At 39.9% G+C, this 21,513-nt stretch overlaps 1 protein-coding gene across 1 annotated transcript in view; it reads left to right on the forward strand.

Moving 5' to 3' along the window:
* DNAH14 (dynein axonemal heavy chain 14) overlaps positions 1-21,513 on the forward strand; it is a 200,405-nt gene that overhangs the window by 178,301 nt on the left and 591 nt on the right. The window contains exons 75-84 of the mRNA XM_033099365.1: positions 2,017-2,119; positions 6,109-6,336; positions 9,282-9,479; positions 12,002-12,201; positions 13,650-13,810; positions 15,244-15,440; positions 16,390-16,502; positions 17,430-17,569; positions 18,615-18,778; positions 21,357-21,503. Coding sequence (XP_032955256.1) covers positions 2,017-2,119; positions 6,109-6,336; positions 9,282-9,479; positions 12,002-12,201; positions 13,650-13,810; positions 15,244-15,440; positions 16,390-16,502; positions 17,430-17,569; positions 18,615-18,778; positions 21,357-21,503 — 1,651 coding nt within the window. The remainder of the gene's footprint in view (positions 1-2,016; positions 2,120-6,108; positions 6,337-9,281; positions 9,480-12,001; positions 12,202-13,649; positions 13,811-15,243; positions 15,441-16,389; positions 16,503-17,429; positions 17,570-18,614; positions 18,779-21,356; positions 21,504-21,513) is intronic.

A 21,513-nucleotide genomic window follows, 5' to 3' on the forward strand; every position in this document is an offset into this window, starting at 1 on the left:
ACATGAGTCATTCCTTTTCTCTCTCCCCTTTGATTTACAAATAATGAGACATCCATAAATGCAACTGACTTAAATTTCTAAATACTTGGCTAATATCATTCATTCTACTCTCAACTGTTACTTTTTTAGCAGTTTAAAAATTGTTTCATAATTTCTCTTTTCCACATTTATCTCATCAGTTCAGAGATTCAGAAGACAAAGGTTTCTTAGTCATATGATTTCAATAGATGTAAACTTTGGAAAATGACAATAATTTCGACCAGGTCTTTCATTCATTATTCATTCAAAAATATTTATAGGGTACCTACTATTTGCCAAGAATCATTAGAGACGAAGGACATAGCATGGAGCAGACATCGTATCAGCCTTCAAAAAGTATATTAAGATAGAGAGAAGCCATAGAATGGCAGATAGCAATGTATCACTAAAACATTAAATTAGAGAAATGTTCTTCAGAACAGAATTTCAAAGGCTTGTAAGAATAATTAACAATATGTAAAAAGCATTCTATATAATCAGAGTATAATTATCATAAATTTATACTTCTTTATCAAATAAAGCCTTTAAATAATTAAGACTATCACCTTCGTATCCTACAATGGGAGAGAAAAATGTAAAAAATTTTTTTCTAAAATTTGGGAATTAAAGAAATAAGTTCACAATATACTGCTAAGAGAAAAAAATAGGCTATAAACAGATGTACAGTATATTTTTATTCAAAAAATAGAGAGCGAGAGAGAGAAGAAAACTATACTTGATGAAATTTCAGGTTATTTTTGTTTTGCTGTTTAATTTTGTGTTTGAGTGTGGTTTGTTTGTTTTTGCCTTTGTTGCTTTGGTTTGTTTTGTAAATTAAAAAAAATTTCAGACTTGCAGAAAAGTTGCAAGAATAATACAGAAACTCCTCTATAACCTTTACCTCTATTTTCCCATTAACATTTGTGCTATCATTTCTTTCATGTGTAATTTTTTTCTGATTTGAAATTAAATTGCAGGCGTGATGCCACTTGACTCCTAATTGATTATCTAATCAACCAAACTTATTCATATCTAGCTTACTGTCCCAGTGATACTGTGTATTTGCAACAAAAAGAAAAAAGTTCTGGTCCAGGTGTCAGTTCAGGATTTCTCATTGCATTCATTTGACATGTCTCTTAAAGCTCCTCTAACCTAGAATCGTTGCTCAGCCGGTCTTGGTCTTTCATAACTTTGACATTTTAAAAAAGACAAGCCAGTTATTTTGTCAAATGCCCATCAATTGGGGTTTGTCTGCTGTTTTCCCATGGCTAGATTAAGGTTATGCAGTTTTGCAGGAATACTACAGAAGTGATGTTGTATCCTTCTTGGTGCATCTTATCAAAGAGGCCCACGAGGTCCGTCTGTCCCATTACTGGTGATCTTAACTTGGAACATTTGATTAAAGTGGTATCTGCCACCTGTTAGGACTTTCAGGCCATGTATACATCTCAAACTTTCACACACTAATTTTAAAATCCATTGATAATTTTCTACTGAATTGTTACTATGTTATATGCCAACAGTGACTTTCAAATCCCACCATTCCTTCTAAATTTGTTACATGATGTTCTATAAGGAAAAAATTTTTCCTCCTCCCCCCATTTATTAATTTGTTTATGTCAGTATGAACTGATATAACGGATTCCTGTTTTATTCAATGGATAATCTATCATCCTTTATTTTGATGTTCAATTGTCCCAGACTTGACCAGAGGAACTCCTCGTTTTGTTCTTAATTTGTAATTTTTTCCAGGTTTTTTGCAATGAGTATATATCACTTTTGTACTTAGGGAAGGAAAAACTACTTTTTAAAAATGGGAATTAATGGGTCTTGTGCAAATTCTTGAGCAACAGGAAAGCTCTTAGGGTAGTCTAATAAAATCTTTGATTATTAAAATGATTCCTAATGTCACTTAAAACATGGAAATACTATGATATTTAGGACATGTTGGTTTGGCTTAACTTTCTCACATCAATGTATAATTTTTTTCCTTTGCAGATTTAATAGTCCAGGTGTGGCAGTACACCCTGAGTTTAGGCTATGGTTAAGCTCAGAATCAAGCAGTTCTTTCCCAATTCCTCTTCTTCAAAAGAGTTTAAAGGTAAGGCCACAGTATAGCAGATTTTAATACTGATTGAGGAACACAGACTGTATGTAAGTCGTCTTGCGTTCATAATTCTGAGTTGAGAAGTGCGAGCTAATTCTAGTATCCTAACTTTCTGCTCCCTGTACAGTGGACCAGGAAGGATGTTCTGGATAAGTAATGGATAAGATCCCTCCTTTCAAATGACTCACCATTTTGATGTTCGTTTTCTCAAACAAGGATGCTTAGACTTTTAACTATTATAAACCAGAATATAGAATTCATGTCCTTTTCTGCCCTTTGCTTCTGTAGCTTTCTCCTATCTCTGCTCCCCGTAACTATTTCACAGTTCATTATTAATTCTCTAGAAAGGGTCTGGCAGAAAGCGGGGTGAAACTATTGACTAAAAATGCCTACCTGCGGATTATCTGTGACTCCTACTCATCTCCATCATTGAATTTGAATAAATGCTAAGACTTGATCAATCTTGTCACAAATGAGTTTCCAGTTGACAAAAGGGTGGAGTCATAAGAGCAAAGAAAACTGACCAGTGGCAGAATGCTGTGCCCAGATAGGTGAGCAGAGGCACACTTCCACATTTAACAGACTCGAGTGAGAACAAGGAAATCAGGTGGATGAGGCACTTTCCTGGTAGGGTCCCAATCCAGCCTGAGAATAAATCAAGTTCACTTTGGGGAAACAAAGAAACTCCTCCCTGTCCCAGTGCTCCCCAGTCCTTCCCAGTCTCCTGTGTGTGTTTACCGCAGCTGACAAGACCGAGCCTCCTTCCCAGCAGCCCTGCTCCTGGAGAAGACAGAACATGGTGTGGAGATATCCACAGTGTTTAGTCTGAGACTCAAGATATCCCATTTCCTTCCCAGGGTCCGGTCTCAAACAGCGTTTTATCTTTGGCCAGGATTGGGGGATTTTGAAGGTGGAGGTACTGAGGCACTGGGGACGGGAATGAAAGGTGGCAGGGAGGACAGAGATAGAGCTTCAAGGAACATTTCATTTTAAGTAGGTCATTGCTGTAACTCCACCTTAAGTCTCCATCAGTGTAAGCATTTTTAAGGTGGTTGTAATTAATACAGACATTAAATTTTTTATGGGATTTTTCGTATACCATTGTCTATACAGATAGAGATGATAATTGTCTTAATACATAAATAGGAGCACCTACAAATAATAAAGGAAAACACTAATACCCCATAAAAATGGACAAAGGACACAACAGGTCAATAGATACATGAAAAAATAAAAATTTAGTCTTTAGATATCAAAGAAACGCAAATCAAAACAATGGATACCTTTGATAGCCCATCACACTGGCAAAGATTTAAAATTGTTATGATATAATTAGTGATGTTAAGGGTATTATGAAATAACCATTCTCATATACTGCTTATAAGGTAATATCAGAAAGATATTAATCCAGCAAGGAAAGTAATTTTGCAATACACAGAGAGTGCCAAAAACATGTATACATATTTTAAGAAAGGAAAAAACTTAAAATTGTAAGACTCAATATATACCGATAACAAAAGATGAATACAAGTCACATTTAACTTCTGCAGTTAGAAGAGGTGCTCAAAGTAGTTACCATCAGTGTAATTTTAATACAATTTTTTCCTTTCTTAAAATGTGTATACAGTTTTTGGGCACCTTCTGTATATAAATAGTCTCTTCAAGTTTCATACAGTTTGATCAATTCTTGGAAAAGGCCAAATAATTTATGGTATATTTATATGATGAAACAGTATGCTGCCACTGAAAATAAAATTCTAAAGGAATATTTAATGATACGAGAACATGAAATGACTATGGCAAAAAACAAAATGGAAAACAAGACATATGATACAAATTTTATCAAAGAAAATAAAAAGGAAATATATTATATAGAAGTAAATATAACCAGATGTTACCTGTATTTACCCCTAGGTGGCATGTTATTAGTGATTTTTAAATATTTTAAAAATATTTTACATTGTTATAGTTTATAATAAATTTTTTTAGTTCTATTTTTTGTTTTCTATTTTTTGTATTTCTGTTTTTCTAAAATTCTTACAACAAGCATGTGTTAATTGTATAAGAAAGGTATTTTAACAGTATACGTCCACCTTATTACCGGCAAACACACAGACCAGTGGAAGCATGAGAAATGTAAGCACGTGTTTCCAGTATATGATGTAGTCAGTGGTGTGGCAGAGGAGAGGCAGGAAAGCTTCATCAGAGAAGACACATTTAAGGAGATCTGAAAGACGACAGAACAGACAGACAGTAAAATAATACACTCAAGGTTGTTACAAAGCTCTCGTGGGTTGGCTACAGCTTTTTTTTTTTTTTTTTTTTTTTTGTCAACTAAGCTAAACAGGATTTTGCAATATTGACCATTGTCCAAGGTGAATGATGGGTACATGGAATTAATTAAATAAAAAGTTTACCACCCACTCCCAAAAATAATCAGTTCAGATTTTTAACTGAATCAACTGCCAGAGTGAGTAAATCACTTCTTTACAAATATGACCCAAATATTATCATCCCATAAAGAAAAAAAAGGAAGGAAAGAACGGGAAAGGAAAACCTTGGACATGGCTTGGACATGAAACTTTTGGCATGGCTTTCGAAATTTAACAAAATAAAGTTTCCTTTCAGGTATCAGTAACTTTCATCCCAAGGCGATATTAATCGTACACACACATTTTCTCTCTCCCTTTTCCTCTCTCCTTCCCCTCCTATAGCTGCCCCTGTGGGAGTGGGGCAGATCTAGAAACAATGCTCTGGGAATATTTTCTCTTTCCTGCATAGTCAGGGCTTTCTGAGCTATGATTGCTGGTAAACATGCCTTGGCAGATAGAGAATATCGCCTCTACCAGGCACTTTTCACATCTACTTGCTCATATTCTAAGGATAATAAAACTCGGAGCCATTTGCTTGTACTCCAGGCATTGTAAAAACCCAGAGACCTCTTTCTCTATCTCCAGAGAGGATTTGTTTACATTCCGGAGCAAAAGCCTCATCCTCTGTCTCAGGAAGGAAGGAAAGGCTGCTATGGCAGCCATTCTATGTACGCTCCAAATTTCATCATTTGAGTCCCTCTCCTGAGGAACAAACTCCACTGTACACTCACAGGGTATATCCGGCTCCCACTGCGTCGCCCTGTGAGGAACCAGAGCTGCTCTGTAGATAGTCTTCTCCCTGACCCAGAAATCCTGTTTGTGTACACACACATCCATATATCATACATACCTATCCAGACACATTTACACATACATATCCACACAATTTTTATATATTATACACACACATATACATACATGTGCATACATGTGTGTATCTACATGTAAACTGCGAGTAAGGGAACATTTCAGACCCTCACAGTTTCAGACTTAACAGCCACACGCTCAAAAATTCCTCCCCAATTGATCCTCTCCTCACGTCACCTTGTGTCTCTCGTCACTTCAATTTTCCTAGTTAAAAAGTCAGCCAGAGGGATTTTTAATGCAAGCAAAACAATTTGGAAACGCACCAAATTAATTGTTTTCCTTTTTAATATCAATGATGACTCGAAACTTGTGTTGGTTCTGTTCGTTCTGTTTCCTGATCTGGCACCCCTGTACCTGCTGCCTGGCTGAGGCCATAGAGCCCTGATTCTGTTACAGCCACTTAACTGCCATTGATAGACGACAATAACTGTTCATTGTCCAATTTCCTAAAGTGCTGTGCTTCCAGAACTCTATACCTAGAACAAACTAGAGGCCTTTTAATGACAATGATATACTTCTCATTTTCAGATAGGACTTGGAACAATAGGAAATCTGGTATAGTCCTTGCACAGAAGTTTTCAAATGGGAAAAGAATGACACAAGAATTTTGATTTGCCACTGAATCTTGAAAACAGTTACATTCTTGGCTAGTTTTTTTATCAGTGCTATACAAAAAAGTCCCTTCGAGTCCTTGGTGCCTCTGTCTGTCCTCACGTGTTGTTTTCACTCACATCTGTTTTAAAGATTGCTGTGGAAAATCCTCTGGGACTGAAAAGTAATTTACTTCAGACGTTTGGACACAGCGGGCCTGGAGTGGTAACAGAAGAAATATTTGAAAAACCTGAATGTGGACCATGGTGGAAAAAACTTCTATTCAGCTTATGTTTTTTCAATGCTCTGATCAATGAAAGAAAAATATATGGAGTATTGGGCTGGAATATTGATTATCAATTTAGTTCTTCAGACTTAGAGGTAAGTGTGGTATCTTCAATAAATAAACAGTAGCAACAACTAAATAACAATACAATGCAAACAGGGAGCCTACTATGTGTCTACACAAATACTGTTTTTCATGGTGATTTGAAAATGAACTCTGTAACTAGGCAAAAAAGGGTAATGTTTAAAAGTATGCATGGACTTTGAAGCCAGCTTTTCTGGAATCAAATTATAGCTCCAATACTTACAGTTGTACAGTCTAGTGGGCCAGCTAATTATCCTCTCTGGGTCTCAGTTTCCTTGGCCAAAAAAGGCAGGGTGGGGAGGGGAGGGCAAATGTCAGTACCTACTTTAAGGGACGTTATAAGAGGCAGAGTACTTATTATAACACAGGTAAAGCACTTAGAACAGTGCCTGACACGTATAAATCACTACAGAAGTGTTGTTTTTACTTCTTCATTTAAAGCAAGAGAGATTACACTGACCCATTGTGGTGGGAAAATAGTTTAACCTAATAGTCTTTCTTTACTATCCTCTATATAGAACCTTCCCTTTGTGTTTAATATTGTAGGGTGTTTTCCTTGTTGCTAAAGTAAACGTAGCACCTGCTCAAACTTTTCTTGCAGCTGTGCCCCCACTGTGGAGCGTTGCTTTGATTACCCATTCGAGTATATGTTAGAGCAGACACGAAAAAAACTTCCTGAGGAAAATCTTGATTCTGCCTCTGGGTATCTATCTCCTAGACCCACCTTAGATGGGTACCCTTCCATCTCTTCCGTGTCTTCATAAGGCTTTTCAGTTTCCACAAGAGGCTTCAAGCTCAACTGCCTAGAGTATATGCTTCTGCCCCTCACCAACACATAACGGAAAACAGCTGCACTCAAGGAATATGAGCTCAAGAACACTTCTGTCCAGACCTTACTCAGAGTTTAATCAAAAGGCAAACAATATATTTGTTTAAAAAAAGGTAGTTGCACCATGCATTAGACAAATGGTTAATATGCCTTTTACATGGCAAACATAAGAGCAGATTTTCCAGTGGGAAACAAACCGCCTGGGTGCCCAGCTCTCTGAGTTTTGGTGCCTGGTGTTCAGGGAGCTTTCTAGAAATTCCAACTGCTAGCACCTTGGTACTTGTGGGAAATTGGATTTATGCACAGCCCCTCTCATTAAGCAAGTGGGACGTCTGGCGTAGGGACACAGCGCCTCCCACTAGGGGAAGTCCCAGTTGTAGTTGCCCATTGTCAGGCAACTTGGAGAGAATTTCCTCAGGGGACTGCCACTCTGACGGGTGCTGTCTACGAGCCCACAAGACTAGACATCAGTGTATCTTCCACCAGATGTAGGGCCACTGCCACTGAAAGCCCCCCCAAACCTGGACCGAAGCACCAAGGACAAGACCAAGACAAATGACGTATCTAATGAGATCCAGTAACCAAAGAGAGAAAGAACACAAGAAATAAGAAAATTATTTTAATACAAATGCAAGGAGAGAAAAAGTAACCTGTAATAGGAACAGTACAATGTCTAAATAAGAAGAAAAAGAAAACAATTTGATCCAACTATCAAAAATAAGAGGAATGGAGAGAAACAACTAAGTAAAAAGAAAAAAAATAACATAAAGCAATATGGACTGAATTCTCTCATTAAGAAACAAAATTATTGAAATGGGTTGTTTTATAAGAAAAAAAAACTTACTGAAGAAACTTGAAACTACCAAGAAAATAACCCAATAAAGATTATATAGATAAGAACTAGAGACTAATTTTGCTTAAAACTTGATGTAAAAATTCTATGTAAACTATCAATAGGTTTCAGCAAATATTGGAAGAATAATACATTAGGAGCAAGTAGAGTTTATTGCAAGAGTGACTCAATATCCAGAAATCTATAACTTTATCATCAATAGATGTAGAAAAGCCTTTTACTATGAACTCAGGTGCCATTCCTAATAAGAACGCTAAAACATGGGATTAAGAGCTACTGCTTAAATATGAAAAAGACTACCAAAAAACTACAGGGAATATTATTCTAAATAACCAAACACTGAAATTGTTTCAAGTAAAACCAAGACTCAGACAGGAAAGCCTATTATCACCATTACCATTCAACATTGCTTTACAAGTTCTAGTAAATGCAATAAGGTAAGAAAATTACATAATTCACATCAATGCTGTAAAATAATTAAAAAAGAAAATATATATGCTATAACTATATCTAGAAAACCTATGAGGTTAGTTTGGGAAAAAAACTAGAAGAATCAGAGAATTTGGTAAAGTGGTTGGATGAAAATACAAATGTATAAAACCCAATAACTTTTCTTTAGCAAGAAACACCAAGGAATGGAACTAGGAAAGACAGTATGTTCGCAATAGCGATAAAATTTTTTTTTAAATATTGAAGAACAAATTTAACAAGAAATGTATGTGTCCTATATAAAGAACATTATAAATTAGGGGGAAAGAGTAACATTTGTTGAGAACTGAAAGTGTTCTGATTGCTTTATATGAATTATTTGATTCTCACAACAACCTTATGAGGTAAATGCACTAATTATCCTCATTTTACAGGTAAGGAAATAAAGGCACAGGACACTTAATAAACGTGCCCAAGTTACACAACTGACAAGTGGCAGTCTGATTGCTCACCTTTTTTCTTTCTAAATCCTGCCTTCTCTAAATAAATACATCCCATGTTCTTAGATAGGAAAACTTCCTATATCATAACTTATCAATTCCTCCAAAATTACTAATCAAATTAGGGAGATTTTGGAATTAATAAAATTCACGTGGAAGAAGAAATGCTAAGAATAAGCTAGGAATGTACCCCAAAATTCAAATACTGCAGGGGTCTTCCTTCACCAGATATGAAAACATACTGAGAAAATACATGTAGCTGTTTGAGAGTTGCTGACTTTATTAAACATCAAAGTTAGCTGAAAACACATGCTGAAATAATAAAAACTGGTCGGTTTTCTAAAGGTGGCCATAAAGGTGATGGAAAATACCCTGACCATGCAGTCCAGTGTCCCGTGGCAGACACTGCGCTACCTGATTGGGGAAGTGATCTACGGTGGCCAGGTGACCGATGACTGTGACAGGCGGTGTCTGAACACCCTTCTCTACCAGTTTTGTAACCCTGAAGTGCTGAAAGATGACTTCAGTTTCTCTACTGAGGAGGTAAGGAAGGAATTCATTTTCTTACATTCCTTGACAACTAAACATTGCTGCATTATTGAAAATCTGCATTTAAGTACATTTAATGTTCACTTTCAGTGGCTTTTGTTAACTTTCAGTATGACGCAATTGATTTACCATTGCTCGGTGAATTACCATTTCATCTATCCAGCCAGCGGCTCTCCTCGCATGAGCCTTTATCCAGTCAGGACTTAGCGCTAATGAATGGGAAGACAGAGCTGCTCAACAGGAAGAAAGAGCTCTCTTTTCTTCCCCTTAAATAGCTTCTCGATTTTTGTTTTATTAGTGTCAGGTGTGCAAAACAACATAATGATTAGACATTTACACCCCTCACAAAGTGATAAACCTCGCCCCCCAGTCTGCTACCCCTTTGACATTGTATATAGCTCTTACAATACCATTGACTCCCTATGCTGTACTTTACATTCGTGAATATACATGTATACATATATAATTATAGTTGACACTCAATATTATTTTATATTAGTTTCAGGCGTATAGCACAGTGGTTAGGCATTTATATAACCTATGAAGTGAGCCCCCCCGATAAGTCCAGTACCCATCTGACACCCTACATAGTCTTTACAACATTATTGACTATATTCCCCATACTGTATTTTACCTCCCCATGACTATTTTGTGACTACCAATTTGTATTTTCTAATCCCTTCAGCTTTTTTACCCATCCCCCTCCTTCTAGCAACCATCAGTTTTTTTCTCTTCTCTATGAGTATATTTCTGTTTTGTTTGCTCGTTTAGTCTGTTCTTTAGATTCCACATATAAGTGAGATCATATGGTATTTGTCTTTCTCAGTCTGACTTATTTCACTTAGCATAATATCCTCTAGGTCCATGCATGTTGTTGCAAATGGTAAGATTTCATTCTTTTTTATGGCAGAGTAATACTCCATGGTATATATGTACTGCAATTTCTTCATCCGATCGTCTATTGATGGGCACTTCAGTTGTTTCTATATCTCAGCTATTGTGAGTCATGTTGCAGTAAGCATAGGGGTGCATATATTTTTTCAAATTAGTGTATTATATTTCTTTGGAGTGGAATTGCTGGGTCATAAGGTAATTCTATTTTTAACTTTTTGAGGAACCACCATACTGCTTTCCATAGTGACTGTACTAATTTGCAATCCCACCATCAGTGCACGAGGGTTCCTTTTTCTCCACATCCTCGCCAGCACTTGTTTGTCGATTCATTGATGAGTCATTGATGATGACAGGAATGAGGTAGTATCTCATTGTGGGTTTTATTTGCATTTCTCTGATGATTAGTGATGTTAAGTGTATTTTCTTTTCATATGTCTGTTGGCCATCTGCATGTCCTCTGGAGAAATATCTATGCATGTCCTCTGCCCATTTTTTAATTGGATTGTTTGGTGTTTTGGGTGTTGAGTTGTATGAGTTTTTTAATAAATTTTTTATATTAACCCCTTATCAGATATATTGTTGACACACATCTTCTTCCATTCAGTAGGATGTCTTTTTGTTTTGTTGATAGTTTCCCTTGCTGTGAAATAACTTTTTAGTTTGATATAGTCCCATTTGTTTATTTTTTATTTTGTTTCCTTTGTCCAAGGAGATATACTATCAGTAAAAATATTACTAAGAGTATTGTCTGAGGGTTTACTTCCTATATATTCTTCTAAGAGTTTTATGGTTTCAGGTTTTACGTTTAAGTCTTCAATCTCTTTGAGTGTATTCTTGTATATGACCTAAGAAGGTGGTCCAGTTTCATTTTTTTGCATGTATCTGTCCAATTTTCCCAGGACCATTTATTAAATGCCTTTACCCCAGTGTAAATTCTTGCTTCCTTTGTCATAGACTAAATGACCATATAGGCATGGATTTATTTCTGGGCTCTCTATTCTGTTCCATCGATCTATGTGTCTGTTTTTATTCCAATACCATGCTGTTTTGATTACTATAGCCTTGTAATATAATTTGATATCAGGTAGCATGATACCTCCAGCTTTGTTCTTATTTCTCAGGATTGTCATGGCTATTTGGAGTCTTTTATGGTTCCATATAAATTTTAGGATTATTTTTTCTAGTTCCTCAATTTTTTAAAAATTTATTTTATAATTGGAAGTTTGTACCTTTGGACCACCTTCACCAATTCCTGGGTGGTTAGTTATCCTTAAGATCATTCACATTCCTTCTGTAGGTTTTACCCAAGCAAAATGATTTGTTAAAGCTTGGTTGCATCATTATCTATGCCTATAGTTTATTGAGGCAATGGGTAGTCAGAATCACCCTAGCCTTTAAGTATTTTTCTTTCTTTTCTTTCTTTCTCTTTTCCCCAAGAGAAAGTTATATGTGCATATCATGCAACCACACTTTACAATACAGTGGTCCCAGGTATAGCTTTTGACAGATCTGCCTACAAATAAGAGTCTTCTGTATAAAATTTCACGGGGACATATTGTCTTCACCCATTACTGAAAGTAGATACCTCACTAAGCAAAAACTAACAGTTTTTAAATTTTCAGATATGTCAGCCAGTGCCAGAATCTGCAAGCATAAAGGATTACATACACATTATCCAGTCCTTACCTGACGATGACCCTCCCGAGCTTTTAGGATTGCACCCTGAGGCCACAAGGGGCTGCAGGGAGATCCAGGGCCAAAGTCTCATTGATAATCTCATTGCCCTGCAGCCAAGAACAATCCCGACCAGTGTCATGATCAGGTAAGACTCACTATTGTTAGCTAAAATAGAAAAATCATTAGTGAAAAACCATTAAATATTCATTTGAAGAGACAGTATAGGACTTACAGAAAAATATAATCTAAAAATAAAAAATCCAAATTCTCCAAATGACACAGAAGCAAGTACACACACATGCACACACACACACGCACACAGTTACCACGCATGCAGTAGGTACTCAGTAACTCTTTGTTGAGTGAGTAATTGAATTGTACCTGATGAGGGGTATTTTCACACTGAATTTGTTTAAATGTGCAATATCATATGTACTTCTATAGGACAGGGAAAAAGATCCATCCCTATAAGTCAGAGGACAGACAGTGTGGTCAGAGGAACGAGCCCTGCTTTTAAAGGCCTACGTTGATTATGCTTCCTGATTCCGAGGTCACGCTGCCTCGATAGCCTTATCCTACTTAATCCATACATGGAGCTAGTGCCTGTCTCCCCATCAAGGCTACCGAGAGGTGAAAATAGTGTACAAGCCAAGCTCTCAGGCCTCCTCAAGCCTGTAACTGTAAAATAAGGTCATGTTTGTTAATGCCAAAACTACATGGCTTAAGCCCCCGGTGGTTTGATTGCCAAAGAGATCATCCCACCCTGCCCTTCCCAACATTCAAAGCCACCTTAGATGAATTCCACCGAGCGACTCTACTTGTAAAGTCCAAAACAAAGTGTGACGACAAAATAAGGACACATTGCTTCATGGGTTGTAAAATGGCTCAGAAGCAGCACTGTTGAACTAAATACATAGCTGTGGCTTCTAGATTATCACTTACTCTGACATTATCTGGCTGTGTGAAATCTCGATGTTTGTTGAAAAACAAGTCACCCCTAGTATATAGAGTAAGAGAGGAGAACTCGGAAGAGGCGTGTCCCATTCCCTACTCATCCTCTAACTGCTTAGGGAGGGCCTGTCACCTCCGAGCCCTGATTTCCTCATCTTTAAGAGGATCCTCCAGCTTTAGTATTCTATGGCTTTACTTAGTATCACATCCTCACCCAGACCTGTACACACACTGTCCTCCTGTGACCTCCTATTGAGTGTGTGACAGGGACCCTTTGTGTAAACACAGAGCAATTTGGTACACAGTTGAATGTCTATATAAAGGGACCTCAGCATACTCTGTCTGGCTGCCTCCTCTTTTTCATTTCAGTCTTGTTATTTCCTTTATGCAGATGTATTCAGATGATGAATATTTTACCAAGAAATCTTAAGGAAACTTTAAAAATACCTATTTCCTTGCAAATGTCTAAAGTATATTGAACAGTTCTCTCATCTGTAAGCTGAAATGAACTCCATGGTCTCCATATCATGTTTTTGTGGTTCTTCCTGGGAAGCTGCGTTTACCTTCACAAGAGACATAAATAGAGGGTTCTCCTCGAGTAGACAGAACTGTATCTCATTCTTCTCTTCATTTCTTTTGCAGTGGTGAGCAGAGTAATGATGAACTGGTGATGGAAGTTTTATCTAACATGCTGAAGCGGCTGCCACTGTCTGTGGAGAAAGAAGAATGTGCTCGAACTCAAGGCACGCTGAAGTGCATCATGTCAAGCCCCGTTTGGGAGTCTCTGTATAAAGGTCTCAAAGGTAAGCACGGCGCATGAGCTTCTATCCCTCCCCTCATCCTCCTCAGTGAAAGACTCTGGCATCGGGGGGAAGGTAGAGTAGAGCGGCTGAGATGAGATGGAAAGCTAAACCTCTACGGTGTACCCCCTTCTCTCTTCAAATGTTTTGGGGTGGGTTAGTTGGTTGGTTGGTTGGTTGGTTGGTTGGGAGGGAGGTTGTTTGGTTGGTTTTTTGGTTGGTTGTTTGGGAGGGAGGTTGGTTGGTGTGTTGTTTGGGAGGGAAGTTGGTTGGTTGTTTGATTGGTGGTTTGGGAGGGAGGTTGGTTGGTTGTTTGGTCAGCTGGTCAGTCATTTGGTTGCTTGTTTGGTTGGTTGGTCATTTGATTGGTTGTTTGGTTGGTTGGGAGGGAGGGAGATTGGTTGGTTGGTTGGTCGGTCAGTCGGTCGTTTGGTTAGTTGGTTGGGAGGGAGGGTGGTTGGTTGGTCGCTTGGTTGGTTGCTTGATTGCTTGTTGCTTGGTCAGTCGTTTAGTTGGTTGTTTGGTTGGTTGCTTGGTTGGTTGGTCAGTTGGTCAGTCCGTTAGTTGGTTGGTTGATTTTTTTAAGGTGTGGGGGATAGCCCCAAGGCTAAAAGTGAAGAAATAATAATTGTGGCAACAGAAAGGAGCAACTCTGGTTGAGAGATTCTAAAGAGCTTCTAGGTCCCTGTGCTTTGCCTCTGCCTTCTGGAATAGCATTTTACAGTGAGGTTTAGATGGGCCCTCTGATGGGATTCTGAGGTCTTGATTCTGAGGAACTAAGGGGGAGTCAGGGCAGACCCAGAGGAGACAGAACAAACCTAGTTGTCTAGAGTTAGCTCCAGGCCCAGCTATGAAGGGCTAATATGTTGGACTGTAGTAATTTGCCCAGTTAAATTTTCAACATTGATATTTTAACCCTTGGAAAAAGATTCATTCTGGAACTGAATGCTGAGCAATAGTCCATCAAACTAGTGCTATTGTTGTGTATCGATCAATGGTTGGCAAACTAGGGCCAGTGGGCCAAATCCAGCCACCATTTGTTTTTGTACAGCCCACAAACAAAATGGTTTTTGCATTGTTTTTAATGGCTGAAAAAAAATCAAAATTAATACTTCGTGATACATAAATACTATATGACAATCAAATTTGAGTTCCCACCAGTAAAGCTTTGTTAAAGTACAGCCACTCTCGTTCATTCTCATACCGTCTGTGTCTGCATTCACACTACAGTGGGAGAGTTGAGTAGTTGTGACAGAGGCAGTGTGGCCCACAGAGCCTAAAATAAAATATTTATTAACTGGTCTTTTCCTGAAAATGTTTTTCAGTCTCTGGTGTAGATAGATTAAATTCCTTTAACTTCTAAATCCTATAGCTCTCCAGGTAAAGCCTCATTTTATCTGAAAGATACCATAATTTTACCACTTTTTTAAATCCAGGCTATGATCCCCTTATCCATTGTGTCTTGCTAACCTTTTTGAAACAAGAAATGGAACGATTTGATAAGTTATTGTTTGTTATACATGAATCTTTGAAAGATCTTCAACTTGCTATAAAAGGACAACTTATCTTCACCCAAGAATTGGAGGAAATGTATGACTCTTTTCTTCAAACGAGAGTGCCAGCATTGTGGCAGGTAAGCAATTATTATTATTTCCTATTTACTTGCTTGATTGAAATAAGTGTCCCAGTTTTGGGGAAGGGTAAGTTAACTGTGGTATACCAACATGATGAAATATTGTACATCCATTAAAAGACGCTGACATACTTTTGTTGTGAGTATATATTAATAAAATCTTATAGAGGGAAATTTGGCAATTCTACTTAATTTTATCGTAGAGATGTTTATCACAGGACTGTTTATAATAGCATAAAGCTGGAAACAACTTAAGTATCTATTAATAGGAATCTGGTTAGAGAAATTATGATACAAATAATGAGGTATGTATGCACTGATATACTGAAAAAATCTTTAAGATGTATTATTAAATTTTTTTAAAGTTTAAGGAAAAATATGTCACTTATAAGGATTATAAAAACATATATATACTTATATAAAACACATGCTTATATATGCACTTAGAAAAAGGTATATGTCCTTTAGATTCAAGAAATCCCAATTAGAGTTTTGGAAATGCCTATAAAGCCAGCAGAACTGGGGCTCAAACTCCATCCTGCCCCCACTAGGCCCCCAAGAGGCACACAGGGGAGTCAGGGCCGAGGACAAGTCCACAGGAGAGGAGCCAGCTGGGAGGGGCCAGCTGGTACCCAGGGCCAAAGCAAGCTCAAGACGCAGGTCAACTCCAAGTTGAGCAGGCGGCAGGCCCAGGCCTGCTATGAACCAGGGACCAGAGGAAGCCAGGCAGCTGTGTACAGTGAGATGGGGTGGGGGGAGGGGGCTGTACAGAGGGCTGGTGGCTATAAAATTTCTTTTGTAAAGTAGGAGTTGGGGGTGCGGTGGGTACTGGTTGCAAAATTCTGGCCTCTCTCGCACCTGTTATCCCCTAGCAACAAATTGTTTCTGTGGGCCAGAGGGAAAAAATCTTTTAAAAAGAAATTACGTGCGTGTCTCTAAATCCTAACAGAAATATGCCTACAAGTCATGCAGACCCCTGAGCTCCTGGGTTAATGATCTCATCCAGCGACTGAATTTCTTCAATACCTGGGCCAAAATGGCTTACACTGCAATACATCGCAGGTACTGATGAAGGCCACTTTACATCTCTTCCTTATTTCTGCTGAGGGCTTAGCAGTTCACAGAGTCGATTCACATGCTCTCACCGCAACATGTGAATTAAGCAAGGGAGGGAATTCTTATCTCCAGCGCAGGATGAGGAAAGGGAAAACTTAAGAAGCTGAGAGTCTCCTCCAAGGTCATTCAGCTCCAAGAGGAATAGAGCCAGAACCTGGTACATTTCTCTTTCCATTGTTCTACATCACGTCTTGTGACACCAGCAGGGAGAAATAGGAAAGAAATACAAATTAGTTACATGTAATTTTTAAATGTGTTTAGTACAGAATACAAAATCATCTGAAAGGCATGAGGGTAAACAATGAGTGCCTTACAGTGTGGCAAACATTTTTCTAAGTGCTTTACTCGTGCTAACCCCCTTAATTCTCACAGTAACCTTATGATATGAAGTGGGTACTATCATTTATCATCGTCCTCATTTCAGAGATGAGAAAACTGAGGCACAAAGACATGAAGTAACTTCCCCAAGTTTTCACAATTAGAAAGTGGAAGTATGAGATTTGAACCCAGAAAACCTGGTCCCAAAGTCTCAGCCTGTCTTTTATACCCTGTAACTATGAATGAATGACCCTACACGTCCTGTTAGAGAGGTCAGAAACCCAGAAACAAAGCGCCAGCCTCCGCCAGGCCCAGCCGGGATTCCCACTCTAATAACAACACTCTTGTTACCCACACATATCGCCTACTATTGCATCCTGATCTCATGGGCTTTAGAGCCATAGCTGGTGCAGGACAAGGTGCCTGAGTCAGGAAGAATCTGGGATGAAAAGGATGGAGGCGGCTGGGAGGGATTGGAGGGACTTGCTCAGATCACCTGGAAGTGTGCAGTTATTACACCTGTAACCACCCCAACCGGTGGCCTGCCTTCCGTAGGTATATGGTACTTACCACAGCTTGGAAGCACCCTGTTCCGTCACCCAGCCCAACACCCAAACATCCTTCTGATGAAAACAGTGATTTCTTTGAAGGATTTCCCACAAGATACTGGCTCCCAGCTTTCTTCTTTCCACAAGGTGAGCTTGAGAACCAGGACCAGCCCCACACCTGGCCCAGGCCAGTTTGTGCCCAGTCTCTCCTGCACCAGCCCTTGGCCTGCTCCCCTTTAGGATGAGAGATCCCATAGGACAGGTCCCAAGGCCTCTTGCAGGACTAGAGCAGCCTGTCTCTTCCCACCCACATCCCTCCTTCACCCCATCTCCTCACACACCCCAACAGACTTCACCAGCACCTTGGCAAGTGTCTCACTTCCTCATCTCTAGGCCACTGATCCTGTGATGTCAAAGGCCAACACTAGATCCCTGCCAAAGGCCACTACATTTTAAGATGGGACTCCTGGAGATGGGCACCTACCCAAGGGTTTGATTCAGCCGCAGGGCAAGTTCTAGGCTCATAGAAGGGGGAAGGACGTCAAGGGTTTTCTAGCTTCAGGCACGGCTGGATCCAGGTGATCAGTCATTCCCTGTTTCACTCTCAGCCTGCATCCTCATAACTTAGCTCTGTTTCCAGTATATGTTGGCCTTTTTTTTTTTTTTTTGCTGCTGCATATAGCCTTTCTCCGTGAAACCAAGGGAAGAAATGGTCACAAGCAGCTTGGCAAGTCCAGAGGAAAAAGGGCCTTCCTTTTCCCAATGTCCATATGTCATTTCTTGAGAAAGGCTCTGACACACTTGGTTCTTGTACTTGCCCCTGGGACCCATCTTTGTAGCCAGGAGGAGGAGGTAGCATGATCAGCCAAGATTGGGTCAGAAGTAGATTTATCTGAGAGCAGCACTGGGCCTACAAAAGCAACCCACATTCCCCAACAAGCTCCTGCAGCTGACCAGACAATATCACCAAGGCCCGAGTGAGTGAGGCCGCTGGGTTTACACTCTCCTCCCACCGGCCCAGTCTCTCACCTACCTCTTGCGTTTCCTGACTCTCCTTCTTCTTTACTCTTACCTCCCCATGAGACATCAGTGTTGCACCCCAGGACACCCCCCCACTCCCCAGGAACCTCTGAGAAGTGCACAGCCCCTGAATCTGAGACGCGCTAGGAACTGGTGTGTGTTTTTCTCCAAGCCTTTCTCACTGCTGTGCTTCAAGACTATGGACAGTCCCAAGGACTCTCTCTTGATCACCTGACTTTCACCCACCACGTGATCTCAGACACCACTAACATCCAAGAGGAGGAGTTCTCCATAATCATCCAGAGGAAACTCAACATCGTCAGGAGAGCTTTTAAGGTACTGGAGTAATCCTTCCTTCCTTCCTTCCTTCCTTCCTTCCTTCCTTCCCTCCTTCCTTCCCTCCTTCCTTCCTTCCTTCCTTCCTTCCTTCCTTCCTTCCTTCCTCCCTTCCTTCCTTCCTTCCTCCCCTCCCTCCCTCCCTCCCTCCCTCCCTCCCTCCCTCCCTCATTTCCTCCACAGATTTTTATTCCTGCACTCACCACCTGTCAGGCAGCTGGTGGGCACTAGGGGGCGTAACCAAGGCACAGTCCTCTTCAAGTCCAGATGCCATCAAACGCCACCTCTCCTGCTCTTTCCAGGGGTATAAAGAGAATTGTAGGTAAATTAAATGAATAAGAGATTTAAGTACATACAGTAAATGGACTTTATAACTATCCCGTTATGAGTGGAGACTGAATGCGGCTGAGATCCGGCCTGAAAGGTGAGATTTCAAATCAGTGGGGCAAGCCTCTCCCCGTGGCTGCTCGCAGCCAAACTGCCACATGGGCTCAAATACACATAACAGAAAATTTACCATTTTAACTTTTTTTTTTCATTTTAACTATTTTTAAGAGTGCAGTTTAGTGACATTAAGTATACTCGCAGTGTTGTGCAACTGTCGCCAACATCTATGTCCAAATCTTCCCAAACTGAAGCTCTGCACCCATTGAACACTCACTCCCTGATCCAACCACCGGTCTACTTATTGTCTCTGTAAATTTGACTGCTGTAGGTGACTCAGATAAGTGGAATCGTCTGTCATTTGTCCTTTTGTGACTGGCTTGTTTCACTTCGCACGTCTTTAGGTTCATCACTGTGTCAGAATTTCCTACATTTTTAAGACTGGATGATACTTCATTATGTGTACTCGTATAAGGCACGGTGTCTTAGCCAAGGCTACCATAAGAAGAGCGCAGACTGGGTGGTCTCACCAGCAGAAATTTATTTTTTCACATGTCTGGAGGCTGGAAGTGTGAGATCGGGGTGCAGCTGAGAGCTCTCTTCCTGGCTTGCAGAGAGCTACCTCTCGCCATGTCCTCACATGGCCTTTCCTCAGTGGGCATGCGTGGAGAGAGCGAGAGATCTCTGGGGTCTCTTCTTATCAGGATAGCTACTCCTGTTGAATCAGGACCCCACCTGTATGACTTCATTTAACCTTAATTGCTTCCTTAGAGGGCCCGTCTCGAAATACAGCCACACCGAGTGACAGGGTTTCCACACATGCCTTTGGCTGGGACACAAACATTCAGTCCAGAACCCCTCATTCTGTCAATCCATTCATCAGTCAAAGCACTTGAGTTGCTCCCATCTTTTGGTTATTGTGAGTAATGCTGCAATGAACATGCGCGTGCAAATATCTGTTTGAGTCCCTGCTTTCAATTATTTTGTGTATATATATCTAGGAGTAGAATTGTTGGGTCATATTGTAATTCTATTAAATTTGGGGGGGCAATGCCATACATTTTCCATAGTAGCTGCACTGTTTTACATTTCCACTAGCAACACATGGGATTCTAATTTCTCCACGTCCTCACCAATACTTGTTATTTTCTGGTTTCTGATAGTAGCCATCCCAGTAGATGTGAAGTGGTGTCTCATTGTGGTTTTGATTTGCATTTCCCTGATGATTAGTGATGTTGAACATCTTTTCATGTGCTTATTGGCCATTTGTGTAGCTTCTTTGGAGAAATGTCTGTTCAGGTTCTTTGTCTGTGTTTTAATCAGGATTTTTTTGGTTTTGTTGTTGAATAGTAGGAGTTCCTTACATAGTCTAGATACTAATCCCTTATTTGACACGTGATTTGTAAATATTTTCTCCCATTCTGGGGGTTTCCTCTTCACTCAGTTAATAGTGTCCTTTGATGTAAAGTTGAGTGTAGCCCAATTTATTTATTTGTTGTTGTTGTTGTCTGTGCTTTTGGTGTCATATCCAAGAAATTAACAAACGCAGAGTCATAAAGGTATTCGTTCCCCTTGGGCAGCTGGTTGGCTCAGTTGGTTAGAGCGCGGTGCTCATAACACCAAGGTTGCTGGTTCCATCCCTGCATGGGCCCCTGTGAGCTGTGCCCTCTTTTAAAAAAAAGAAAAAGATGTTCCCCTGAGAGTTTTATAGTTTTAGCCCTTAAGTTTTGGTCATTGATCCACTGTGAGTTAATGTTTGTATACAGTGTAAGGTAACAGTTCATGTTGCATGTTGATACCCAGTTTTCACCATTCGTTGAAGAAGCTGTCCTTTCCCCGTTGAATATCTTGGCACCTTTATTGCAAATCATTGGAGGATGTATGTGACTGTCTATTCCTGGGTTCTCTAGTCTGTGCTACATGTCTGTCTTTATGCCGGTAGCACACAGTTTTGATTATCGTAGCTTTGAGGGGTCATCGTGTGTAGACCAAAGCCGACAATTGTAAGTGCTCAGTGCAGGTGGAGCCTGGAGCACTCACCTTAGAACCTGGGGAAACCTGCCTTGCACAGGGATGGGCCCTCACTGGGCTGAAAGGGGAGCAAGCGGCCCCCTACGACCATCCTCAAACGAAGCTTCTAGTAAAGGAAGCTCCCGCCGGGGATCTCACTGCTACCACTTTTCTCTGATCTTAGGGCACAGCCCCCACACACGTTGGAGTTCACGTTTTTGGTTTATTCATCGAGGGGGCAAGGTGGAATCATGAACAAAAAACTCTAGAAGACTCGCTGCCTCGTGAGATATGTTGTGATTTTCCCGAAATATACTTCTTGCCAACAAAGGTAACCACCC

Source organism: Rhinolophus ferrumequinum, chromosome 27, assembly GCF_004115265.2.
Source record: "Rhinolophus ferrumequinum isolate MPI-CBG mRhiFer1 chromosome 27, mRhiFer1_v1.p, whole genome shotgun sequence".
Lineage (NCBI taxonomy): Eukaryota > Metazoa > Chordata > Mammalia > Chiroptera > Rhinolophidae > Rhinolophus > Rhinolophus ferrumequinum.